We start from the raw sequence: 24,233 nt of genomic DNA on the forward strand, positions 1-24,233 counted from the left end.
CAACGTGCATCTCCATTTTTATATTCAAACAGTTGAAGATAAGTCGGGAGTGAATATTTTTATAGAATGAAAGATGACAACACCGTGAGAATCCAAGGGTAGTCTCATGCGACGTGTGGCGTGAAGATGGCAGAGGCTGGTCCAGCTCTGGCAGAGAAGATGGTATTGGTTTGGGATGAACCTCTTTGGGTTACAAGGATGGTGGAAAGACAGGAAGGGGTGTTTGAACTGGCCAGTGAACAGAAAAGGATGTCAAGAGGAACAAACAAGGAAATTCAAGAGGATGGCTGAAGAGCAAAACAAGATTTAATGGAAAAAATGGCCGTCGAGGGAGCAACTCAGCTTAGAATTTAACGAATGCCCCTTTTCCACTGCATGGTACCTACTCGACTCTACCCTACTCTACTCGCTTTAGGTACCTGGTACCAGGTACTTTGGTAATGGAAAACCGAAAATGTAGAGTAGGTACCATGCAGTGGAAAAGGGGCATAATTTATGAGTATAGGTGTTTGATTCAGTCCACCAGACAGTTAAATTGAATTATGATAAGACATTAACCAAAATGATATCCGACCTAGACAGGCGGGCGTCATTGCCCAACTCATTACGTACTAAGTAGTAGAGTCTCTATATACAAAAAACAATATTTAACGTTTTTTGAGGGTGAATCTTTTCAGTTCAATGTTTACCTCTCCCTCCTCCGGCAGATTGCAGAGAGTTGCTGTAAAATACCCTGTATAAGACTCACCACGATGCAAAGAGAGAGGAAGGATGGTGGTCTATTGCTCCCAAAAAAAAGAGGGCGTTTACTTAAACAGTTAACATGGGTTGACCCTGAAATCATGGCATAGTGGCATGCTTTGGAGGAGAGCTTAACCCTTTCACTGCCACACGACAAAGGGTTAACCGTCTGTAGTGCGTTAGTGAAAGGATTAATTCACCCTCATTCTTTATGTGAATTGCTGTTTGCTAATATTCCTTCCAAGCAATCTAGTAAAAAAAACTTTGTTCCATTATAAGTCAGTTGATGTTAGTATGGAGAGCAGTGAGGAAAATTTGTGGCAACTCTTTCAATTTGGTATTGTTCCCCAATATTTAACGATCTTAAATTACTGATCCATTTTCTAGTTGGAAAGAGGGGTTCATAGATTATTTAGGAGATATTTGGGGGCGGGGGGTGTCGAGGTTTACATTCTTTCCAAGAGTTAAAGGCTAAATTTTATTGATCTACTTTCAACTTTTTATATTTACAATTAAGTTTTAAAGGCTGGTGGTGCATCATGTCGGAATCCCCTTTCTTCTCATTCTATTCAAAATATTGTAGTTAATCATGAGGATACGTATGGTTACTGATCTGGATTGCTTCATCGCTCAACACGCTTATAAACCTCTGGCATTGGATACCGACATCCCGGAACTAGATCCAGACTTGGCAGATGTTTGGTCAAACATATCATCTAGAAATCCAGACCATCAACAGATTCATTATAACTTTATACACATAACTTATTTGATACCAAGGAAGTTGTTCCATGAAATAAATTTCAAGCCCAAAAATGTTACACTGTAACAATAATGCGTTTTTGGGAGTGTCCCCCAGTGGCTGGTTTTTGAGAGTGTCCCCCAGTGGCAGGTTTTTGAAGAGTGTCCCCCAGTGGCAGGTTTTTGAGAGTGTCCCCCAGTGGCAGGTTTTTGAGAGTGTCCCCCAGTGGCAGGTTTTTGAGAGTGTCCCCCAGTGGCTGGTTTTTGAGAGTGTCCCCCAGTGGCAGGTTTGGGTGTCGGTTGCTGCAAAACTTTCCAAATAGTTTGAGATTAATGTCCCTCCCTTGCCCAATGTGTTGATTTTGCGGACAGCTTGCGTGCATGGAGCGAGGGAGGCAACGGTTGCAATGTGGAGTGGTCTGGCAGTGTAGTTGAAATGCACTATAGGTTGAGGTGAAGATGGTGGTGGCGTGGACCCATTCCGTTTTTCTTTCTTTCATAAACTTTTTTTTTTGTGTGGCCCTAGCCATATTTTCCGAAATCTTTTCTAAAAGTACATACCCAAGTAAATGGAAGATTGCTCCACTACTACAAGGTCCATTTGCATGTGTCCATTTTCACATCTATGGACCTCAGGGAATGTATTCACAGTGTCAGAAATATTGTGTCAGTTACTATGTTTGAGTAAATTGTAATGAACCAAAGGAGAATTATATATATTTTTTCTCATCTTTGACGGTGAATAACACCATGCTAACATGACTATATGTGAAATATTGCCAATGAGCTCATTCAGCACGTTCAAGTGTACAAAAAATCTAAGCAAATGAATAAAGGGGAGATGATTTACAGGGGGTTTGTAGATACAGTACTGCATTTTGCCATCCGGACACATGCAATTTGAAATATGAATATAGAATATCAGGCCTATAAATGACCTTATTAAGTCACATCTATGGATCGGAAGTTCAATCTGGATTTAGTACCACCAGGTGCTCCTGACAGGGCAGCAAAAACCATGAATGAAATCTACTGTAAGTACAGTTACTTTTTTATAATTGGAGGAAAACGGTGTTTTTCAATGTATGTAATGTATATTGGGGGAGATGACAGCATCTAAAGGGGCCAGGTCAGAGAGGTCAAAATGTGCATGGTGGTGGTGGAGGCGGTTTAAAAGTGGCTGGCAGTCAGAGTAAGTAAGTAAGTAAACTTTATTTGTATAGCACCTTTCTCAGATAAAATCACAAAGTGCTTCACAGAAGTAAAACATAGCAACATAGAGATGAACGCACTACACATAAAACAATTCTGACACATCGTAAGCATAGTTACAATTAAATAACTAAATATGAGTGCAACTAAAAACAAAACAACAATTATAAATAAATAAACAACGTATACAACCAGGAATTATTTAAAAGCCTGTCTGAATAAAAACGTTTCCAACTGTTCCTTAAAAGTGGATAGGGAGTCAAGTGAACGCATAGAAAGGGGGAGGGTGTTCCAAAGGGTAGGGGCCATAAATTGGAAGGACCGGTCACCTTTTGTTATTAACCGGGTCCGTGGGACAACCAGGAGATTTTGGGGGTGTTGGGGGTGTGTTGCAGCAGCAGACTAAGAGAGCCCAGGGCTTCAAGGTCCTTTAGCTTGTTAAACATAACAACTGATAAGGACAGGGAACAGTGCAGGCACAATGGTCAGAGAGAGAGTTTTGACATTAATGAAACAGACGTTTTAATGTGTGTTAAAGGTTTAAAAGCAGTGGTCATGGCAGTGGCACATAGTAACGAGGAAAGAGGGGCTGGCCTGTCATTGCTATGACGAAGATCATATAACAGCAGTTTTCTTCCGGGTAAGGGCAGACTAAGAAACGAAACCCACAGGAGAGAGGAACCATCAGAGACTCTCATCCCTCTCACCCTCGCCGGTGGGGGGGGGGGGGAGATGACACATCATCATTAGCTTCGGCTAACGGCAGAAGGGTTCTGGCTAACGACAAGGCCTTAGCCACTATTGGACTGAACAGCAGAAGAGACGATAGCAAGGACAATACAATCTGATAACATCTGAGCTGAGGCTTTTGTTTATGTAATAAACAACGTTTTTCAAGAAAAGGTACTACGCGGCCTAGTGTCACAGCCAGTATGAGAAGACGCCGGGAGAGATAAAACACAACGCAGGGTCAACGGATAAAGAGATAACACAAGCCAACAGATGAAGAGGTGATACTGGCTGATTGATCAGAATCGAACATAATGTAAATTGCTCTGCCATTTTTCATCAGATTGCAACACGGTTTTTGTTAGACGTTCACAGAAAGATAGAGAAACTAACTGCGTTCTATTTTATGGCAATAACGTTCAGGTTTGTTCCACCCGTGAGATATGATCCCAAAAATAAAAAAGGTAAAAAAAAAAGCTTCACGCTGAAAGTCAGATGATTAACAGGGGCGTGAGCTAGGAAGTGTAGTTTTATGAAATTCGAAAGCCCCGAGTCTCTTCTCTCAAAAGACTACACTCATTTCACTAATAACACTTAAAATCATTGGTAAACAAACATAGTGCTGAAAATATACACTTTGACTGCCGTTTTGACATGGTTATGGTCTTTACTCTTAGCTACATTTGAAAAAGAAACGCAACATTAATTAATACGTTCTGTATTGATCGATTTATGGTGCAATATCAATCTCGTACCGGTACCGGACTGCTCGAGTTTAAAATCATTGGTAAACAAACCTAGTGCTGAAAATATACACTTTGACTGCTGTTTTGATAGGGTTAGGTTAGAGTCTTTATTGGGGGACCCGGCTGTTTTGATCATAAATCGATCAATACAGACCGTATTAATTAATGTTGTGTTTCTTTTTCAAATGTAGCCAAGAGTAAAGACCTTAACCCTAACAAAACAGCAGTCAGTGTATATTTTCAGCTAGTACCAATGTTTAAGATTGACTGAAAATAAGAATTTATAAAAAAAAAAAAAGCTAATTCTATCTCTCTTTTATCGTAAAACTGAGAGGAAATGACTAAATCCATATTTAACACTGCCATTGGAAAGAGGAGCTTTTTCCCTATCCATGGATGTATGATTTGGCCATAATAAGGTCATGGTCAATTTTGAATGTATAATTCAAATGAGTTATAATTTATTACTGTATCTACAAATACTTCTGTTTAATCATCTTCCCTTTATTCATTTGCTTAGATTTTTTTGTACACTTTATCTCAAGAAGCAAGAAGGTGCTGAATGAGCTCAATGAGCGAGGTCGGATGCGGCACAATTATAACATGGTGTTATTCACCGGCAAAGATGCAATTTTGTTTTATAATTTATATTCTCCTTTGTTTCATCACAATTTACTCAAGCCTAGTAACAGACACAATAATTCTGACACGGAATACATACCCCCAGGTCCCTAGATGTTCCTAGTTTACAAGAACATGCTAATTGACCTTGTAGAAGTGGAGCAACCTTCCATTTACTTGGGCATGTACCTTTAGGCGAAATTTCTGAAAATAGGGCTACAGCTCAACAGGTGTTAAACATGCATAGCATCTTCCTGCAACAACAAAGTCACTTACGCTTGTGCTTTGGTTTGAACTGCCAGTATCCAGGGCCTGCCCACGAGGCCATGGTCCTGGGGCTGAAGTACGAGTACTCCCTGGGCTGAGAGGACAGCTGAAGGCACATGGTGGCCACGTCTCCCTCTCCAATTGGAATCACATCCCTGGAAAGAAGTCACACAAATTAACAAATTGACCCACCTTCACTACTTTTAATAACTATCGCAGAGTTGTTTACACACACCTGCAACTGTCACCCATCCTTTCTGAAATTTGTAATTTGTCTGTTATGCTTCATGTATTACATACCGTGTAATTTTATTTGGTTGTTTGTTTGATGTGTTTTTATTATTTCCCTTACCTCCTACTATTTTATTTCCCAGTTACCCTTCGAGAAGCCCCTTTGTCCTCTCGCCAGGCTATCATCGTAAATAAGCATTTGTTCTTAAATTTACTGCATTCAAACCACAGAACAGCACACCATATAGGAAACGCATTCAAACCACAGAACAGCACACCATATAGGAAACGCATTAAAACCACAGAACAGCACACCATATAGGAAACATTTAAACCACAGGACAACAGCACACCATATAGGAAACACATTTAAACCACAGAAGAGCATGGCATACAGGAAAACACATTTAAACCACAGGACAACAGCATGGCATACAGGAAAACACATTTAAACTACAGGAAAATAGCATGGCATACAGGAAAACACATTTAAGCTACAGGAACAGGACAACAGCATGACACAGGACAATGTTTAAACCATACAGGAAAACATTCAAACATAGCACACAGAATATTATTGAGTCACACAAAAAACTAACTAACTAACTAATTAATGGCTTACACATCTGTGACTATGGGGAATCCAATTACACACCGACCGTTCGATAAAAAACTAACACATTTCAAAGTTGTCATGTCCTAAGCAGGCCATTATGGTAGAGAAACATTTTTCTTGTTATGTGGGGTTCAATGGTTTTCCCTTTCATCCCAGGATGAAGCTCAGCTGGATGTTAATGTGTTCTCATAATTGGTTCAGTGACTTTCATAACACCACGAGAAAGGGGACCATCAGAGCATTCTCGAATACAAAGAAATAATCTATATCAGGGTCATCGTAAAAATTCACTCTAGTTGAAAACATTTCACTGTGCAGTGCACACTAATAATTGATGGCTACTTACTTTAAAGGTAAACACAAACAACACACTCGCAAGCAACCACAATTTCTTTTACACCAGGGGTGTAAATATTTGACCCCACAACGATTCGATCATGATTCTTCAGGCAACGATTCAAAGCATCATGAAATCTCTTAATTTGACCACGATTCGACTACTTTTCGATCAGTTAATTGCCCCAAAAATGTTGAATACATAAATGTGGCTGGGGGAACTGATTCACTCAGCATGAATAGACTATAGGTAAAAAATTTAAATAAAAACGACAATAAAAATTATCGATTCTAACATTTTAAAATCGATGCAGTTGAATCGTCACCTTAGGATCAATGCATTGTTACACCCCTAATACACACTGTATATACTATATAATTATCTATATATATCCCATACCTACCATTAGTTATACCACTGGCCAGTATGGCTTACTTACTACCATAGTGTATTTATACTTCTTGTATTACTGTGTACATACATAAGATTAGCATATTACTCTGTAGCTTCATTATATTTATTCCATTTTAAAATCACACTGTATATTATTAAGGCACTTCACTGTTACCTTGCAGTTAGATGCAGACTTATTTTCGTTGTACTGCACTTGCGCTGTACGACAATACATTTTAATCTAATCAAACATAAAATCAGCTGAATTTGTTAGGTCTTGAAAGAACAAACTAGAGCCCGTCAGATATTTGCGTTTGTATAATAGTTCAGGTTTAACCCTTTCACTACAGAAGGTTAACCTTTCACTACCTAGTGTGGTAGTGAAAGGGTTAACCCCTTTTCGTGTGGCAGTGAAAGGGTTAACCTTCTGTATTGCCGCGGTCAGGTGGCGTAGCGGAGATTGTGCTCGTCACCAATGCAAGAGGCTGCGGTCTCGACTACCGGAGAGTCAGCATTGCCTTGGCTTGGGCTGATCGCTATACTAACTCGTTTGGCTGAGTTAGGGGGAGGGAAGCCGTGGCCGTTGGTGGGTCCTGGGTGTTGTGGACAGCGACCCCTACAGTTCGGTCGTGGCGCCTGCACAGCGAGGGTAGGATCTGGAGAAAGGTAGTGTGACCTTCCACACGTTACTCTCCCGGCGAGAATCTGCGCTGCCAGGCTGGCTGCCGGCTGCACATGTGTCGGAGGAAAACATGCGACAGTCTCCGGCCTCCCGGACCAACAGTAGGGGGGGGTGCGCAACAACCAGGAAGGGGGTTGGGAATTGGCATAACGACTAACAGTGGGATGGGAGAAACAAATCGGGAAAAGATCATATAGAGAGAAAAAAAAAAAAAAAATCTGTATCGTCTCACTGAAAGGGTTAACACTTTGGTAGGGTGGCAGTGAAAGGGTTAACACCGCAAAAGAACAGTGACATGAGGGCGATCCTCTGCTTTCTCACCGTCCTTTGCGGGAGCCGGCGGCCTCACAGCCGTCCTTGTACTCCCTGGGTCCCTCCCCACCGCCCTCTTCGAAGTCTGCGTCAAAGTCCTGGCCGCCGAAGTCCTGGCAGTCGTCGTCCTCCGACCCCGGCTCGGGCTCTGCGTTGGCGTCGAACACGTGCCCCCCCTCGCCCTGCTTCATCTTGTCCAGCATCTGGTTCATGGTCTGCGTGAGAGGCATGGGTTAGTTAGTTAGGTCAATAACACTACCTTATGCATACTGCACCTTATGTGATGAATACTGTATATTTCAGTTAGTAAGTTAGTTAATGATATTGATTTGTTATATTGTTCACTCTGCTTGTTTTTACTACCTGTACCTCCCCCCCCCTCCCCCATGCTGCTATGATGCCTGAATTTCCCCAAGGGGATCCATAAAGGAATATCTATTAGTCAAAAGGGGCTCTCTCAAACAACCAGGCCGAGCAGCTGGGCAATGTCTGTATTTATCGTATGGTGTTATTCTTTGATCTTGTGAATTGTGATTACCATCTAAATTAATTATTAAAAAATTTAAATATAACTGGGTTCCCATCCAATGACTTTCAAGTACTTTTACAAGCACTATTTTTCATTTTAAAAGGGCATTTAAAAGGATCCAATTCACTTTTAAATGCCGTTTCTTTATTGAAAAAAATAATCGGATCCAATATTTATGGCTGTCCGATATTATCGGCCGATATTGGCATTCAAATGTAATATCGGAAATTATTGGTATTCAATTATTTAGGCAAGCAAGTAAGAACAAATTCTTATTTGATTTATTGTAAAAAGTATGCATAATGTGTTTTTGGGGGGGGGGGGGGGGGGGCCTGCATATATCGGTATCGGTTGATATAGATATCGGAAATTAAAAGTTGGACAATATCGGTATATCGGTAAAAAAGCCAATATCGAACATCCCTACTTAAAACCAATTTCCGACAATTAGTTACACCTTAGATTAAAGAATTCTATTTCTCGATGCAGACATTTTTTATCATGGATGAACAAAACGTAAGGCCTTTTTAGGCACCTTGTTAAAAAAAATTGGCTGTTTATGGAATTCCAGGGACTGTGTAAAAAATAAAGCACTTCAATGACCTTGTGCGAACCCCGATATAAAGTCAGATTTCACACAAAATTATTTCTGATTGAATTTCAATTGAAATGACGATATGATGATAGGGCATCATCATCATTACTGCCCATTACCATGTGTCCATTATGATTGACATTGATTATCTAACCTGTCCTTTTCTATAGCTAAGCTGAGCAGATGGCCTTGGTTGTCTGATTGAAGGCTTGTGATAGGCTCATGATATTTACTTTAAACAAAACGTTCAGTAGAGATTTATCGCAGTATTGTATCATGGGACCTAAATGATTGTGGCCCCGTCAAGTACGCAGGTGTTTTTGAAAACGCTCCACAGTATTGGCATCAGTGCATCCCTACCTACCACCCAGCCCAAGCCTGGCCCCACTACTCTTTTTCTACTGAGAAAAGGTGAAACTGGTGACTTAATTTGAGACACTGCTGATTGGAGCAGCCATACACTCAATAACCTGCACACACTACACTCGTACTGTGATTATAAGGGATGGGTACCGAATCCGGTACTTTTAAGGGTATCGACCGAATCACGGTGTGACTACCGATTCACCGGTGCCACATTTCGGCAATACATTTTATTTTATATATATAAATAATAATTAGGTCCGATGACGTCAGCGTTTACCGCAAAACGAAACCTATGAAGTGTGCTGCACGTTCACGCGCACAATACACGCGTACCTAGGATTTGACTTGATTCAACAACAAAGCAGTGGCAAGCTGAAAACTGTCGCAAGTATGGTTCACTTTACAAAGCTAGGTGCAGACAACGCTCGCTGCAATATTATATATATATATTAAGAAATTGTTCTAAATAAATAAATCATTTGAAGTTTGGACTTTTTATTTTTTAATACAACTGAGGTAGGTAGATCCATTTTCTTTAGACTAAAGTACAGAAACACCCTGGTGATTATTGTATTATAATTTCAAGTTATATATTGTTGTTTCTGCCATTTTATGCTATTTCTATTGCTTCCATTGTATTGATGTTGCTGCTGCAAGGCCAAGGAACAGAGACAAAAGGAATCTCACTCTTTTATGCTCATAGAAAATGTATATATGAACAATCTGAATGTAGTGGACAGCTGCTGCGTGTGGCTGGTTCTGAATGTAGTGGACAGCTGCTGTGTGTGGTTGGTTCTGAATGTAGTGGACAGCTGCTGCGTGTGGCTGGTTCTGAATGTAGTGGACAGCTGCTGTGTGTGGTTGGTTCTGAATGTAGTGGACAGCTGCGGTGTGTGGTTGGTTCTGAATGTAGTGGACAGCTGCTGTGTGTGGTTGGTTCTGAATGTAGTGGACAGCTGCTGTGTGTGTGGTTGGTTCTGAATGTAGTGGACAGCTGCTCTGCGTGTGGTTGGTTCTGAATGTAGTAGACAGCTGCTCTGTGTGTGGTTGGTTCTGAATGTAGTGGACAGCTGCTGTGTGTGGTTGGTTCTGAATGTAGTGGACAGCTGCTGTGTGTGGTTGGTTCTGAATGTAGTGGACAGCTGCCGTGTGTGGTTGGTTCTGAATGTAGTGGACAGCTGCTGTGTGTGGTTGGTTCTGAATGTAGTGGACAGCTGCTGTGTGGTTGGTTCTGAATGTAGTGGACAGCTGCTGTGTGTGTGGTTGGTTCTGAATGTAGTAGACAGCTGCTCTGTGTGTGGTTGGTTCTGAATGTAGTGGACAGCTGCTCTGCGTGTGGTTGGTTCTGAATGTAGTAGACAGCTGCTCTGTGTGTGGTTGGTTCTGAATGTAGTGGACAGCTGCTCTGTGTGTGTTTGGTTCTGAATGTAGTGGACAGCTGCTGTGTGTGTGTGGTTGGTTCTGAATGTAGTGGACAGCTGCTGTGTGTGTGTGGTTGGTTCTGAATGTAGTGGACAGCTGCTGTGTGTGGTTGGTTCTGAATGTAGTGGACAGCTGCTGTGTGTGTGGTTGGTTCTGAATGTAGTGGACAGCTGCTGTGTGTGGTTGGTTCTGAATGTAGTGGACAGCTGCTCTGTGTGTGGTTGGTTCTGAATGTAGTGGACAGCTGCTGTGTGTGTGGTTGGTTCTGAATGTAGTGGACAGCTGCTGTGTGTGTGGTTGGTTCTGAATGTAGTGGACAGTTGCTGTGTGTGTGGTTGGTTCTGAATGTAGTGGACAGCTGCTGTGTGTGGCTGGTTCTTGGGTTCTTCTGACCTGCTCAGGGTTCCAGCTGGTGAAGGAGAAGTCCTGCAGAGAGGGACAAATGGAGCCCTTCTCCTGGGCTCGCTGCACACCACCTGGCCACAACCACAGGGAGACAGGGATAAGAGCGTCCACCAGAGGGCAGCACTCGGACAGTGGTGATGGACGTAGTTACATTACATTTAAAAAAGGCAAGACAAACACCACCTTAATCTGTACAGAGTTAGTAAATATTCCTTTTTGACTCGTTCTTTTGAACACAGTACCTAATTGTGTTCAAATGTAGCAAACGCTTGAGCATTTGATAAAAAAAAATATTACAATTCTCCAACAGATTTCTCCATTTTGAAATTCCATACTTTCCCAGTCTTCAATTTGATCAGTAATTGTTTTTCACCTTGACTAATAGGCTAATGATATTTTTTGTACTTTGTGTGAATCCAGTTTCTCAGGAGCAAGCCAATGTGGTCATAAGTGTCTTTAGAACCTGGAAATTGTCAAAAGTCCTTATCCATACTTCCCAGAGCTGTGTGCTAGAAAGCCTGCATTTACCTGTGAAGGGCGATGCAGGGACGCGCTGCGGAGGAGGAGCGACGTAGGAAGACATGGACTGGAGTAGGGTCATGTGGGAGGGGAAGAGGAGCTCACAGCGGCTGTCCTCGCTGAAGAGGACAGACAGGAAGACGCCTGCCGTGCTGCTCTCGTCGAAGGACGAGGCCATGCGATGAAACATGGGGTCCACCTGGGTTGGAGTGGAGTGGATGGATAAGCATGGACCAGTATTCATCTTCCTTTCAATATCATATTTAGGAGCACAAAACAGTGGCCCTTTCTAGTCGGCTAATGAGTCACTGCTGATTACGTTTTGGTCCATTACTACAAAGTTATTCCAGGATAACTGTCTGAACCGCTCTGGCATCATAACAAAGTGTTTGACTTGATTTAATTCATTCACAAGAACCTATTTTTTCCCGATTTGTCCATTGAATACAGTAGACAAAATCCTATTGACTATTACAGTCAACTAAATACTTGTTTAATAAACGGTCTCGGCGAGAAAGCCTAAACTTCATTTGAAAAATTCAGTTGCACAAAAATACAAGTTTCAAAACTTGTTAAGAATGTTATATCATTGCTCATCATTATGAGAATAATTCAATACATTATTGATCTTTTCATTTAAAACCCAAATAGACTTCATTGTGACCCAGCAGTACCGTCAAGACCAAACATCGACAGTCACCGTAAACTTCAATTAACCCTTTCATTGCCACACTACAGAAGGTTAACCTTTCACTACCACGGTTAACCATCTGTAGTGTGGTAGTGAAAGGGTTAACCATGTGGTAGTGAACGGGTTAATAGCCCAGGCTTTTATTAGCTTCAGTCACTGAACTCACCCCACCTTTATTTGGGACAGGCCTCTAAACAGGCACGGAAATCTTACCCAGCAAAGATGGGAAATATCAAATTGTTTATTTAAACCAGTATGAATATTACTTGTATGACACATGTACACATCAAAATAAAATCTACCAATCCTATGGATAATTTAATTATTACGTGGCTCGACAAGAAATGTACATTTAAGTTTCATGTGGATAATCTCGCCTCCAAGCTGTGACGGAAAACTGGTTTCCTGTACAGAAATAGATCCAGCTTTCCTCTGATTAGTAGAAAAATTATTGTTGAATCAGTCTTCTTCTTAACACTTCAGTTTTGGAATATGGTGATGTAATTTATAGGCAGGCTGTAGCATCAAACCTCTGGATTCTGTATATCACTCAGCTCTGGTTTATTACTGGTGGCAGATATGATACTCACCATTGTGTCCTGCATGATAGGGTGGGTTGGCCTTTTCTTGCAGAACGGTGCAACAAACATGGGTATTTGTTTATTACAAAAGTCCTTATTGGTAAGCAACCTCTTTATATTTCTTCGATATGGCCAAAAATGATATCACGATAACGATATGATAATGTTATCATATCACTCGATATCGATATTGTTATAAGTATTAAAAAAAAAGTAGCGTTTTTTTTAACACATTCCCCGCCATAGGTTATATCCACCAATATAGCTATAGCCAGTCTGCCAGCACTATAACCCCATGGAGATGTTTACCTTCTTTGCAGGGCTATAACTTTTTAAATTGTATTGCTATATTGACATTACTATGGCCCATTCAACATCGATTATCTATCGTTCAGGATGTGGGAACGTTATATTTTTTCATTCATACATTGTTGTGTTACTAGCATAGAGAATATAAGTATGTTTTTAATCTTTTCTGCTGTAATTCCAAAAACAGTAGTTATAGGCCCTGAAGCATATATAGATTATAGATTGGCGTTTCTTTCCCATACACGCTATATTAAACAATTCAAATGTATATGATCGGTATACATTATGCTTCATCATGCGTGAAGGAAAGGGGGGGTCGTTTATAATTCCTTGATCGTCAGTAACGGCTTTATTTACTATGGGTTGATATGTTGAGCAGATGGTTTGCAGTGAAATTAATAAACAATCGGGTTGAAAATAACGTTACTGTTCTCTTACCGTGCGCCGATGAGACTGGAGGAGAAAGATCCCAATTATTCGACGCCGATCTCCTACATCCATTTCCGGTTTGTATGGCGCAATAAACACCGAAATCATATCGATTATTGTGTTATGGCAGCGATCCATATGCACTATAGTGTTTGTCTGGAGTCCCGTAATGAGATGTGACTGCCGGAGGAATTTCCTCGACGCACCGATGACACCATCTGGTTTTGAGAGTGTAACTCGCCCGACCATCCACCAGGCGGCGGTATTGAGGCGTTGCAGTCCCATTCAGGGTCCCGCTGCAGCACCGGAGGTTGGGTGGATGAATTATGAATGCCATGGCGAAAAAATTAAATATTGATCTCAAAAAACGCTGTACAGGGTTGTTGGCGTTCAACGCATGGCGGGCAATGAAGCTGTACAGCGTTTTTGGCGCTGGATGTGTTAAACAACAGTTGTACGTTTATTTTGCAGCAAGTCTTTGTTGCCATCTTTAGTGTTACAGCCCCTCACACTCCAGTTCTCAGGCTGCAGCTGGTTTGAAAGCGAAGGTAAACAGGCTTCTCTGCTGGCTGTGGCTCCAGGGGAGTTGAATAGTTCTGGCTCTGCTAGTTTCTTTTCTATCTTTTGGCACTTTTTTGGTGGACAAACCACCGCACATGTGCACCGTGACTCGCGACTGGAGACTAGCTCTGCTAGCACATATAGCCTACTGTGTACAGACAGTTTCAAACTGTATTTTAAATTAGAAAGCAAACAAAATAAATGGACAAGAGAAAAATAAATCTCAATTTGGTCAGTATCGTCATTTGGACAAGCAAAGCCATTACTTTAAGTTGCAGGCAAGAAAGACAAGTCTGTCCACGGTCTCTGGTTTTAAAACTGACATGCTGCAGGTCACAAAAAAAAGTATAATTTCTTTTTACTCTACTTTTTCTCCTTATTTTTTCTCCCATCCCAATTTCGAATATAGCCAATTCTCCCCTCCCCCGTCTTGAACGTTGCTAGACTATGCCTCCCACTGGTCGGCTGTAGTGAGGATAGAAGCCTTGCATCACGTGTAAATGGCTGTCCCCTCAGGTACACGAGGAGGCAGCCTGTCGCATCTTTTCACCAGACAGCGCGGACTCTGTGGCGAGGAGTAACGCGTGGGAGGCTCACGCTGCCCCCGATACTTCCTGTCTCTGCTGTACAGGCGTCCCCAACCAACCTGTAGGAGTCGCTGTCTACAGCGTCCAATCCCCACCCATCGACTTTCCACCCGCTACCTCTACCAATTGAGATAGTATGACGACTGGCCCAAGCCGCAGGCAATGCCGACTCGGGGAGTAGAGACCGGAGTCTCTTGCATTGGTGACGAGCGCAATCTCCGCTACGCCACCCAGCCGCCATTTTTTTTATATTATCAACCGATATTGATTATTAAAATCGCAATAATTATCGTTATCGTTTTATCGCCCAGCCCTAGGTTAGAATGGAATATTGGAACCTATTCGACTCGTCCACACCTGTGACCCCCGTTTCCATCCGGGGGGGGGTCGATGTGGACATGGTTGAGGACTACAAATACCTCGGAGTCCACATCGACAACAAACTGAACGGGTCAAAACACGCAGAGGCACTCTACAAGAAGGGCCAGAGCCACGTGCCGACTCTACTTCCTCAGAAGGCTGAGATCCTTCAACGTCTGTACAAGGATGTTTTATGAGTCGGTGGTGGTGGGCGCCTTCTTGTACGCTGTGACCTGCTGGGGCAGTGGACTGAGAACAGGGGACGCAAACAGGCTGGATAAGCTGGTCAGGAAAGCCAGTAACATGGTGGAGCTGGACTCTCTAGCGGTGGTGGCGGAGAGGAGGAGTCTGGCTAAGCTCGATGCAATTAGGGACAACCCCTCCCACCCACTATACACAGACTTGGCTGACCGAAGGAGCAGGTTCAGTGCTAGACTAAGGGGGCTTTCTCATTAGGAACGGGTGCTCCGCTCCGTCTCGCTCCGTCCCGAGTGCAAACTCCAGTGCGACCTCCCCCCCTCCCTGGTTTGTGTACACACTGCAGTCTGGTTCGCTCCGGTTTTTGTTTACGGTTTGTGTTTTGAGCGTGTAAGCTGCCGTAGGCGATGATGTCACTCTCGAACGTCAACACAGGAAGAGTTGAATACACGGTGATGGAAACTGGATGCCCGATATAAAGAAACGAATAACTAATAAATATGAAGTTATCTTTGAGCCCGTTGTCAAGCGTCGTCAATATAACCCACCCCCTTTTCTCACGAATGGAACTTGTGTCGTGGAGTCCGCTTTGAGCGTTTCCTGGGTTAGCGGCTAACGCTAGTTATCTATCCATCTAGGTCGTCCTCGGACGGGCCCTCCATCGGTGCTTCCAGTCATCCCGATCCTCCATGCATCTGGCTAGCTCGCCGGTGCTTTCTGTTCCTGCATCTCTCCTGAGTACGTCCACGTAGGTTAATGTGGGACGTCCTCGTGATCGATGCCTGTGTGTTGGTTCCCACAGCACAAGTTTGCTGGTTGGCATCTCATGGTGTCTCTGGCAGTGACCTGCCAGCCTCATTCTCCTGACTGCCACTTTATCGCTCACCTTTAGCACCCCCCCATACAAGTTTGCATTAGTGACATGCTCATCCCCGTTGATGTTGAGCACCACATGCATCATTCTGGTGTAGCACCCATCCAAGGACTTCTGCAGGGTGGGCTTCAAGGTCCAAGGTTTAACGCTAGTTAGCTTAGCCTATTTATGGGATAACTTAGCAGCTAACGTTAGCCCATTGCTTGCGTCAATTATATTGCATGTCACTGGTCTATAGAAATATAAAGAAAGCAGGAAAGCCGGACCAGCACTCTCAGGTTCATTAATATTTAATGGCAGCCTTTAAATATTAATGAACCTGAGAGTGCTGGTCCGGCTTTCTTTATATTCAACTTTTTGAGATTACAGCACCCAGTGTCAGACTTTGAGAGCGCGGTCTAACTTGACATACTGGTCTATAGAAATAAATGCATTCGAAGTTAACAAGAAACGAATGTATATAGACATAGCAATGGCAAAAAAATGCCAGGCCTAATGTGAGCCAGGGAAGTCTTGGGCTTGTAACGTGGCTTCATGTTTTCATCCACTGAGCCGTGAGGCTCAACATGCTTGTTTGGTTGAGGTCTGAACTCGCCAAATTGCCCATAAATATCGTTTTTGTGGGTATTGTCCAGTTGTTGCTGTATGTTTTTATCTGCCCAAAATTCAAGCAAGCATGAAAGCATTACAGTAATGACATTGTGTGTGTCAGCAAGTTGATACAGCAAGCCTCTTCCGTGTTTTGGTACAAGCTTGCACACCATGCCCCCCACTCAGTCGTCTGGGACGCTGGTTTGCACCCGAGACCACCTATTCCAGCGGTCCAGGTTTGGAGCAAATCAGCATCCCCGGGGACGCGGGGGAGCGTTCTCATCAGGGACGATCACATCCTTTTTTGGTGCGATCACGCTCTGATTCGACCCTGAATGGCTAGTGTGAAAGCCCCGTAAGACTCCCAATATGTAGCACTGAACGGCACAGGAAGTCCTTCATTCCGACAGCCATCAGACTTTACAATGCATCACTGTGCCTCACTGCATCACCTGGTAATTGGAAGGTTCCCGGTTAGATTCCAGCTCCTCCTGGCAGTATGTCGAAAGTTAACCCCTAACTGCTCCCGATTAGCAGGTTGGCACTTTACATGGTAGCCTCCGCCGTCAGTGTGTGAATGTGAGGCATAAATTGTAAAGCACTTAGGATAAAATATAAATATGCAGTCCATTTACTATTATATCGGCCGTCGGCCGACTCTCATGCAATGAACGTGTGTAAAACAAGCTGTAAATGCATTTTGGTAGATTCCTGTAAAGTGACCCTAATATTCCACAACTTCTTCAGAGTATATATAATATGAAATCCTGAAGTATTTCCCTGCCTGGAATAACACCTTTCAAAATGACATGATATTCCAGGAACTCCATGACTGGTGCGGATCGCTGATCAAAGATGTCTGCAGGGTTCCCACAGACATTGCAAAATGAAATTCAAGGACTTTCAAGTACTTTTCTAAGCACTATTTTTCATTTTAAAAGGGCATTTAAAAGGATACAATTCACAATTCACTTTTAAATGTAGTTTTTTATAGAAAAAAACATAATGGATGAACAAAACTTTCAATGCGAATGATTGAATTTCAACAACTTTTTAAGCACCCTTAAAAAATTTGCTGTTTAAGGAATTCCAGGCCTTGATTATTATAAAAACATTTTTATCAAGCACTTCAAGGACCTTGTGCGACTGCGAACCCCGTGTCTGGTAAGAGGAGACGCCTTACCTCACACCTCCTTTCAGTCTCAGTACTGTTGATGTTGCTCAAGTTCTGCTCCACCGTCTTCTTAGGAGGCCTCTTCTTCTTCACTGCCTGCTTGGCGGACACTTCTGCCCCCGTGTCCTCCTCCTCTGGACCATGTTCTGCACATACACACAAAAAACACATTAATTTACGAATGAAGCGAAAATAAATGAACGAGTGACTGCAGTATCTTCTGATTAAAATGCATCGCCACTACCCCAGCAATAGAAGGGAGGCTGCAACACACATGTAGCAGTTGTTCTTTGTAAAGAAAAGCATTGCACCATGTTCAAATTAAAGTGATAAAACTAAAACTCATCTTTAGTTATTTTCTTTTTGTGGCAGGCTTTATAATTCATATGTGGCGTACAAGCTGTGTGAATCATACTGTGAAGAGAGTATGGTGTGGGTGACAATCGTGTTTGCTCTCCGCTAATGCCAGCATTCCATTGTGTTCACCCCCCATTACTTCCATTTCCCCACAGTGGGAGGGCTCTAGCTATCAGTCAAATATCCACCAATCAATTAATGTATCTAAATCAATGATAAATTCAAGAGTCTTCATAATAAACTCATGGGTCATTAGATCAGCGGTTCTCAAACTACGGGTCTTTTGTGTGTAACCTGGACACTCGCAATGGATAGGTTTGTTGTCAGAAGCGCGGAGAGAGAAGAAGTGCAGATTTTCCTTGCAGACAAAAACAACCCGTTGGCAGAGAAATGTGCCGATAATGAATGGCTGGCACAGCTGGCGTATCTAGCCGACATCTTTGACCGCCTCAATGCGTTGAATCTGGGACTACAAGGTCAGGACACGGACCGGTTTTGACTCGCAGCTAAAATGGAGAGCTGGATTCGATTTATTATGTTCTGGCAACATATGTTGGCTAAATATGCCTTGTTTTATGAATGCGTATAGAAACAATTACGTTGCTTTTGTTGATAATATTCATTCATTGCATTGATAACAGTGCTGTAATTTCATTTTCTAATAAATATGCATGATCAAGTTCAACAACGTGTGCTTTTATTTTGATATTCCTCATGTCCACATTGAAATTATGAGATACATTAAGAAATGTCCTAAATAAAATGGGGTTGTGGTATAAAAAAGGTTTGAGAACCCCTGCATTAGATGAATCATATAGTTTAGGGTCTCACCTTCTCCAGGCTTGGTCTCAGAGCCAAGACCGCCCAGCACCTTGTAGGCATCCGCGTGCACAGCATCCACCCTGACCGCATAAATCTTTGTGCTGGCATCCAAGGTTCCTGCCGCCACCTTGAGAACATGGGACAGAAGCGTGTTAAAAGATAGATTCATGGCCATTTATAAAAGGTAGGCAGAGGTCAAGCGGTTCATTGTCCTGAACAGACACAGCTACAATACATTTGACTGACTTGCATGCATAAAAACAGGACAAGCCTGTATATCGGGAGTTAAAATGACAAACTACAGAGAGGCAACTACAAACAGCTCAGAGCTGAAGATGTGTGTTGCATCAAAACGAGAAAATAAAAGACAATCATACCTTGAAGTTTGTGAGCTCAGAATCCTTCTGTTTGAGAATGTCAGCCATGTAGTCGATCAAATGCAGACCAAAAGCATTTTTTGTGGTAATTTTCTATTTAAACCACAGACCGAAAAAAGATAAATTGATTAGGCAAACTCCTTTCCACAGTATATAAGTAATAAAACAAATAAGAGGAATAATCCACATTGTATTCATATTTCCATTGGAAGCATTCGATTAGATTAAATAGACACTCTGTATGTGTGCACACAATGCTAGTCTACTTACATTTTCGGTGGAAAGCTTGATGCATGTGGAATAATGCTCCGAGATCTGTGCATTTGACAGCTTAGGCACAGCAGCAGGGGTCCCAGAGGCACTGAATTCAAACACAAGGATTGTCATTTAGCACTAGAGATCAATATACAGGGCCGTATGGGTTTCGAAGTAGGAGATTATTTGCTGAAAGAGGGATTTAGCACCTCCGACTTCTTCCTCCTTACCTATGAGAGACAGAATCGTTAAATGAGGAATCACTGGTGGCTTGGAGGTCAATCACCCTGGACCTGCGCCGTTGACGCCTCTCCTTTTCATCGTCGTTCCCGGGGAAAGCCTTCAGTAGCGGGGTGCTGGAGGCCGCAGGGGACAGACCCTTGTTCTTCAAGGATGTAGAGGCACTCTGACGCACCCGCGACATGGGTGTGGAGGACGAGCTCATCTTTAGCTAGAGACAGACAAAAATGTCAGCAACAAAGACATACAAACATTTCCCCTAGCCTACATCACTGCATGTCTTTTTTTTATCGTCATCTCTAACGTTAGCAAATCCTACCAGTCTGACAGAAGAAGTAACTTAGTAGTAACGTTACAAAAGTGTCATTGTGGACGTGCTATACCAAAATCAGTGTAATTCAAATGGATATGTCACTGTAGTATAACTACTATATAGATAAATACTATGATATATACAAGAGACAACTGGAAGGACTGGTGGTCGACAGCGGATGCCAGGGACGAATGAATGAATGAAAAATGTATTAACAGATTGCAGAAGGGGTACAGTACAGCTCAATACAGACCAGAGAAAGACTTTAGTCTTGTTTACATCAGGGTCCCCCAAATAGCAATGGTAGATGTTCTTAGAACGAGGCAAGATTGCTTAACCTTGACAAGTTCAACGCATTCAATCACCATCGCAGACATTTTGGTAAGAGATTGCCAATTTAATAACCAGTGAATTGGGTGGTATTTTATAATCTCAACTAATTTAGGTCAACAGACAAAAGGTTAATCTGTAACACGTTTATGTTAGCCATATGTAAACACATGATTCCAGTTCATTTCGACTGTTAAAAGTTAGTTGAAGTTAACGTAGTTGGCGTTATTTATTCAATACATTAATGGATGGTTCGACACACATTTCGCTGCGGCGTTAATTATTGTTGTTAGCTGATGTAGCATGGACAGCTAACCTAACCACGTTAACTAACGTTAGCATTTCCATTGCAACGGCATACTTTAAAACAAGTTGATAAGCTTGTTCAGTTAATGTAAAGTACCTTACCTTCAATTTGCTAAAAACTCTATGTCAAACCAAAGTACAGATAATTCGTTGTGGTTTCTCTGTTGATAGCTAAGCTAACCTACGATAATCATCACACTTCCTGTTCATTCACCTTTTGAAAATTTGCGCCGAACGAACGGTTTGAGATGCTTCCAGCTGCAGCACGTCAGACCAATAGTATGCAGCTGCAGCAAGTCAGAACCCGGCGGGCTGAGGATCCGGCGGGCTGAGGACGCTCGCTTCCATTGGCTGATTTGGGTCACGTGACTGTCCCATCCAATGGCTGAATTGGAGTGTTGCACTGCGGGCATTGGCTCACGTGATTTATAAAATCAGACTCCTGGTGGTGGAGGGGGCAATAGTACCCAGCTGCAGCCGTTCAGACCAGCGCTTACAAGCCCCGCACATACAAGCACGCACATAGCAACCCCTCGCTTCCATTGGCTGATTTTGGTCACGTGATTTTGGGTCACGTTGCACGTTGCACTGCGGGATTGATTGATTGATTGATTGAAAACTTTATTAACAGATTGCCGTATGATTTGGGTCACGTTGCACTGCGGGATTGATTGATTGATTGATTGATTGATTGATTCATTGATTCATTGATTGATTGATTGAAAACTTTATTAACAGATTGATTGATTGATTGAAAACTTTATTAACAGATTGCCGAATGGGTACACGTGACCACAGGCCCTGATTGATTGATTGAAAACTTTATTAACAGATTGTAGAATGGGTACACGTGACCTGACCGATTGATTGATTGAAAACTTTATTAACAGATTGCAGAATGGGTACAGTGACCGATTGATTGATTGATGAATGAATGAATGAATGAATGAATGAATGAATGAAAACTTTATTTAACAGATTGCAGAATGGGTACAATACAGTACGGCTCAATACATACAATTGTTAAGGGGATGCAGACCTGAGAAAGACGTTTGTCTTGTTTCCATCAGGGTCCCCCATTTTCAATTCATATAGACATATATGACATACATGACATACAGATAGTCAGTACTGCTACATCTATACATTTATGACATACCAGATTTGCAAATACAGTACTTTTTGTGATACAGAAGGAGTCAAGAAAAGGGAGTATATACATTTGACGTAGAAACTGTACATTGGAGGAGGTTGGGTGGGGGGGGTTGGGTACATTGGGATATTGACAACCATACTGGGTAATTTACATTGGAGGTGGTTGGGGGGGGGGGGGGGGGGCGGGGGGCACACTGTATAAACAAGTAACACTGTACATTGAGGGGGGGGGGGAGGAGACACTGTACAAACAAACACAATTGTACATTGAACTATTGACAAAACCATACTAGGTAAATGACTGTACATTGGAGGGGGTTGGGTTAGGATATTTACAGGGGCCAGTGTTGAATTGCAGTCTCCCGTAGGTGTCCCTTGAGAGAGGTTTTGAAAGTGGGTAGTGATCCACATTCCTTTACAGCTTTGGGTAGGGCGTTCCACATTGATGTGGCATAATTGCGAAACGTGTTTAGTCCCTTATTTGAGCCGAATCTGGGTTTAACATGATTTGTGGAGCTCCCTCTGGTGTTGTGATCGTGGTATTCACTGACCTTTGGGAAGTATTTTGACATGTACATGGGTACCTTGGTCGTGTAGTGTATCTTGTAGACCAGGCCCATTGCAAGTTGTTGTACTCTGTCGTCTACTCTAAGCCATCCTAGGTTGTCAAAGTGGGCAGGGGTGAGGTGGGTTCTAGGAGTAAGGTCAAGCAGTAGTCTGACCAGTTTGTTTTGAGATGTTTGTAATTTTGTTTTTAGCGCCTTTGAGGTGCTTTGGTACCATGAGGTGCAAGCATAGTCGTAGTACCCCTGAATGAGTGCTCCTGCCAGAGTCTTCAGGGTGTTCTTGTTTACCAGAGAGGAGATCCGGTACAAGAATCGAGTTCGTTGGTTGACTTTTTTTATTACATTGGATGCCATTTTGTCACAGGAGAGATTAGCCTCTAGGATGGAACCCAGGTAGGTAATTTCATCTTTCCTTGTGACAATATTGTCACCCACTGTAACTGAGAAGCCGTCGGTCTTGCTGAGTTTGTTATTTGAACCGAAGAGAATGGACTCTGTTTTGCCCATGTGTAATGATAGTTTGTTATCAGCGAGCCATATGCAGATTCTGCCTAGTTCCGAGCTGAGGGTTTTTTCAACCTGTAACTTGTTCTTGTCAGAGACCAGCAGGGCTGAGTCGTCCGCAAACAGGAACAAGTTGCAGTCACAAGCTGACGACATGTCATTTGCATAAATTAGGAACAGTAGCGGTCCTAGTATGCTTCCTTGTGGAACACCACAGCTCACTGTGAGGGGGGGGGATAGAGTACCGTTTACCTCCACCATCTGTTCCCTCCCCTCAAGGTAGGATTGCATCCAGCTCAATACAGATGATTGATTGATTGATTGATTTATTGATTGATTGATTGATTGAAAACTTTATTAACAGATTGCAGAATGCAGTACAGCTCAATACACACAATTGTTAAGGGGATGCAGACCATGCAGTACTGTTACATTTGTGACATACAGTAAATATATACAAGGGGGAGGGAACTGTACATTTATGATGAATTGAAAATGGGGGACCCTGATGTAAACAAGACGGAAGTCTTTCTCTGGTCTGCATCCCCTTAACAATTGTGTGTATTGAGCTGTACTGCAGATATATTTCAATTGCCTTACTTATTTACATAAGTATTATAGGCCTACAGCAGTATTGTACAGACAGTCTGTGTGAAGTCTGTGTGGTTATCCAGCTGCACAAAGGCAGAGCAAGAGGCTCTACAGAGGGTGGTGATGATAAAGCCATGATAAAGACCTTCAATCAGCTGAAGGGGAATCCCTCCAAGCTGCTGTCAGCGCTACACACCTTCGGCCGCTCTGGTATCAGCCATGCATCAAAACGTGCACACGCACTCAGGCGAGTCGCTAACCGTGCTGGGCCAAGTATAGCGGCTCAACCCACCTCTGTTGCCCGTCGTAAAATGAAGCTCGGGGGTCGACGACGGCTCGCTGCGGGGAGGCCGAAGAAAAGTGTGGTGAGCACAGACCATCGCTATAGTTTCCCAACAGGAGTAAAGTCTGGAACGCACCACAGCCTGTCACAAGCAGTAGAGATGTGTCGTAGCAATCCGAAGTGACATTGACCACCAATATAGCATGTACATAAAGACCCAGTGCCTCATCCGTAGCTAATATTGCACTACCACAGGACCTAGCATGTCCTACCATGCTCTGTAAATAACTTATGTACATATACCGATATGCCCTA

The 24,233-nt window shown here is 42.7% G+C and overlaps 1 protein-coding gene across 2 annotated transcripts in view; it reads right to left on the minus strand.

Moving 5' to 3' along the window:
• The window catches only part of ncaph (non-SMC condensin I complex, subunit H), a 30,896-nt gene extending 9,789 nt beyond the window's left edge, over positions 1 to 21,107 (minus strand). The window contains exons 1-10 of one of the 2 annotated variants that reach the window (XM_084309087.1): positions 21,034 to 21,107; positions 19,861 to 20,081; positions 19,646 to 19,736; positions 19,376 to 19,468; positions 19,008 to 19,125; positions 17,829 to 17,965; positions 11,474 to 11,663; positions 10,934 to 11,016; positions 7,638 to 7,843; positions 5,067 to 5,212 (exon numbers count right to left, since the gene is read on the minus strand). In XM_084309087.1, the coding sequence (XP_084165213.1) occupies positions 5,067 to 5,212; positions 7,638 to 7,843; positions 10,934 to 11,016; positions 11,474 to 11,663; positions 17,829 to 17,965; positions 19,008 to 19,125; positions 19,376 to 19,468; positions 19,646 to 19,736; positions 19,861 to 20,075 (1,279 nt within the window). In that variant the 5' untranslated portion in view covers positions 20,076 to 20,081; positions 21,034 to 21,107. Of the gene's footprint in view, positions 1 to 5,066; positions 5,213 to 7,637; positions 7,844 to 10,933; positions 11,017 to 11,473; positions 11,664 to 17,828; positions 17,966 to 19,007; positions 19,126 to 19,375; positions 19,469 to 19,645; positions 19,737 to 19,860; positions 20,082 to 20,921 lie in introns of both variants that reach the window. The other variant, XM_084309086.1, reaches the window with a different exon arrangement.
• Positions 21,108 to 24,233: the final 3,126 nt, after the last annotated feature.

The sequence above is a fragment of the Notolepis coatsorum genome (genome assembly GCF_963971535.1).
Source record: "Notolepis coatsorum genome assembly, chromosome: 2".
Classification (NCBI taxonomy): domain Eukaryota; kingdom Metazoa; phylum Chordata; class Actinopteri; order Aulopiformes; family Paralepididae; genus Notolepis; species Notolepis coatsorum.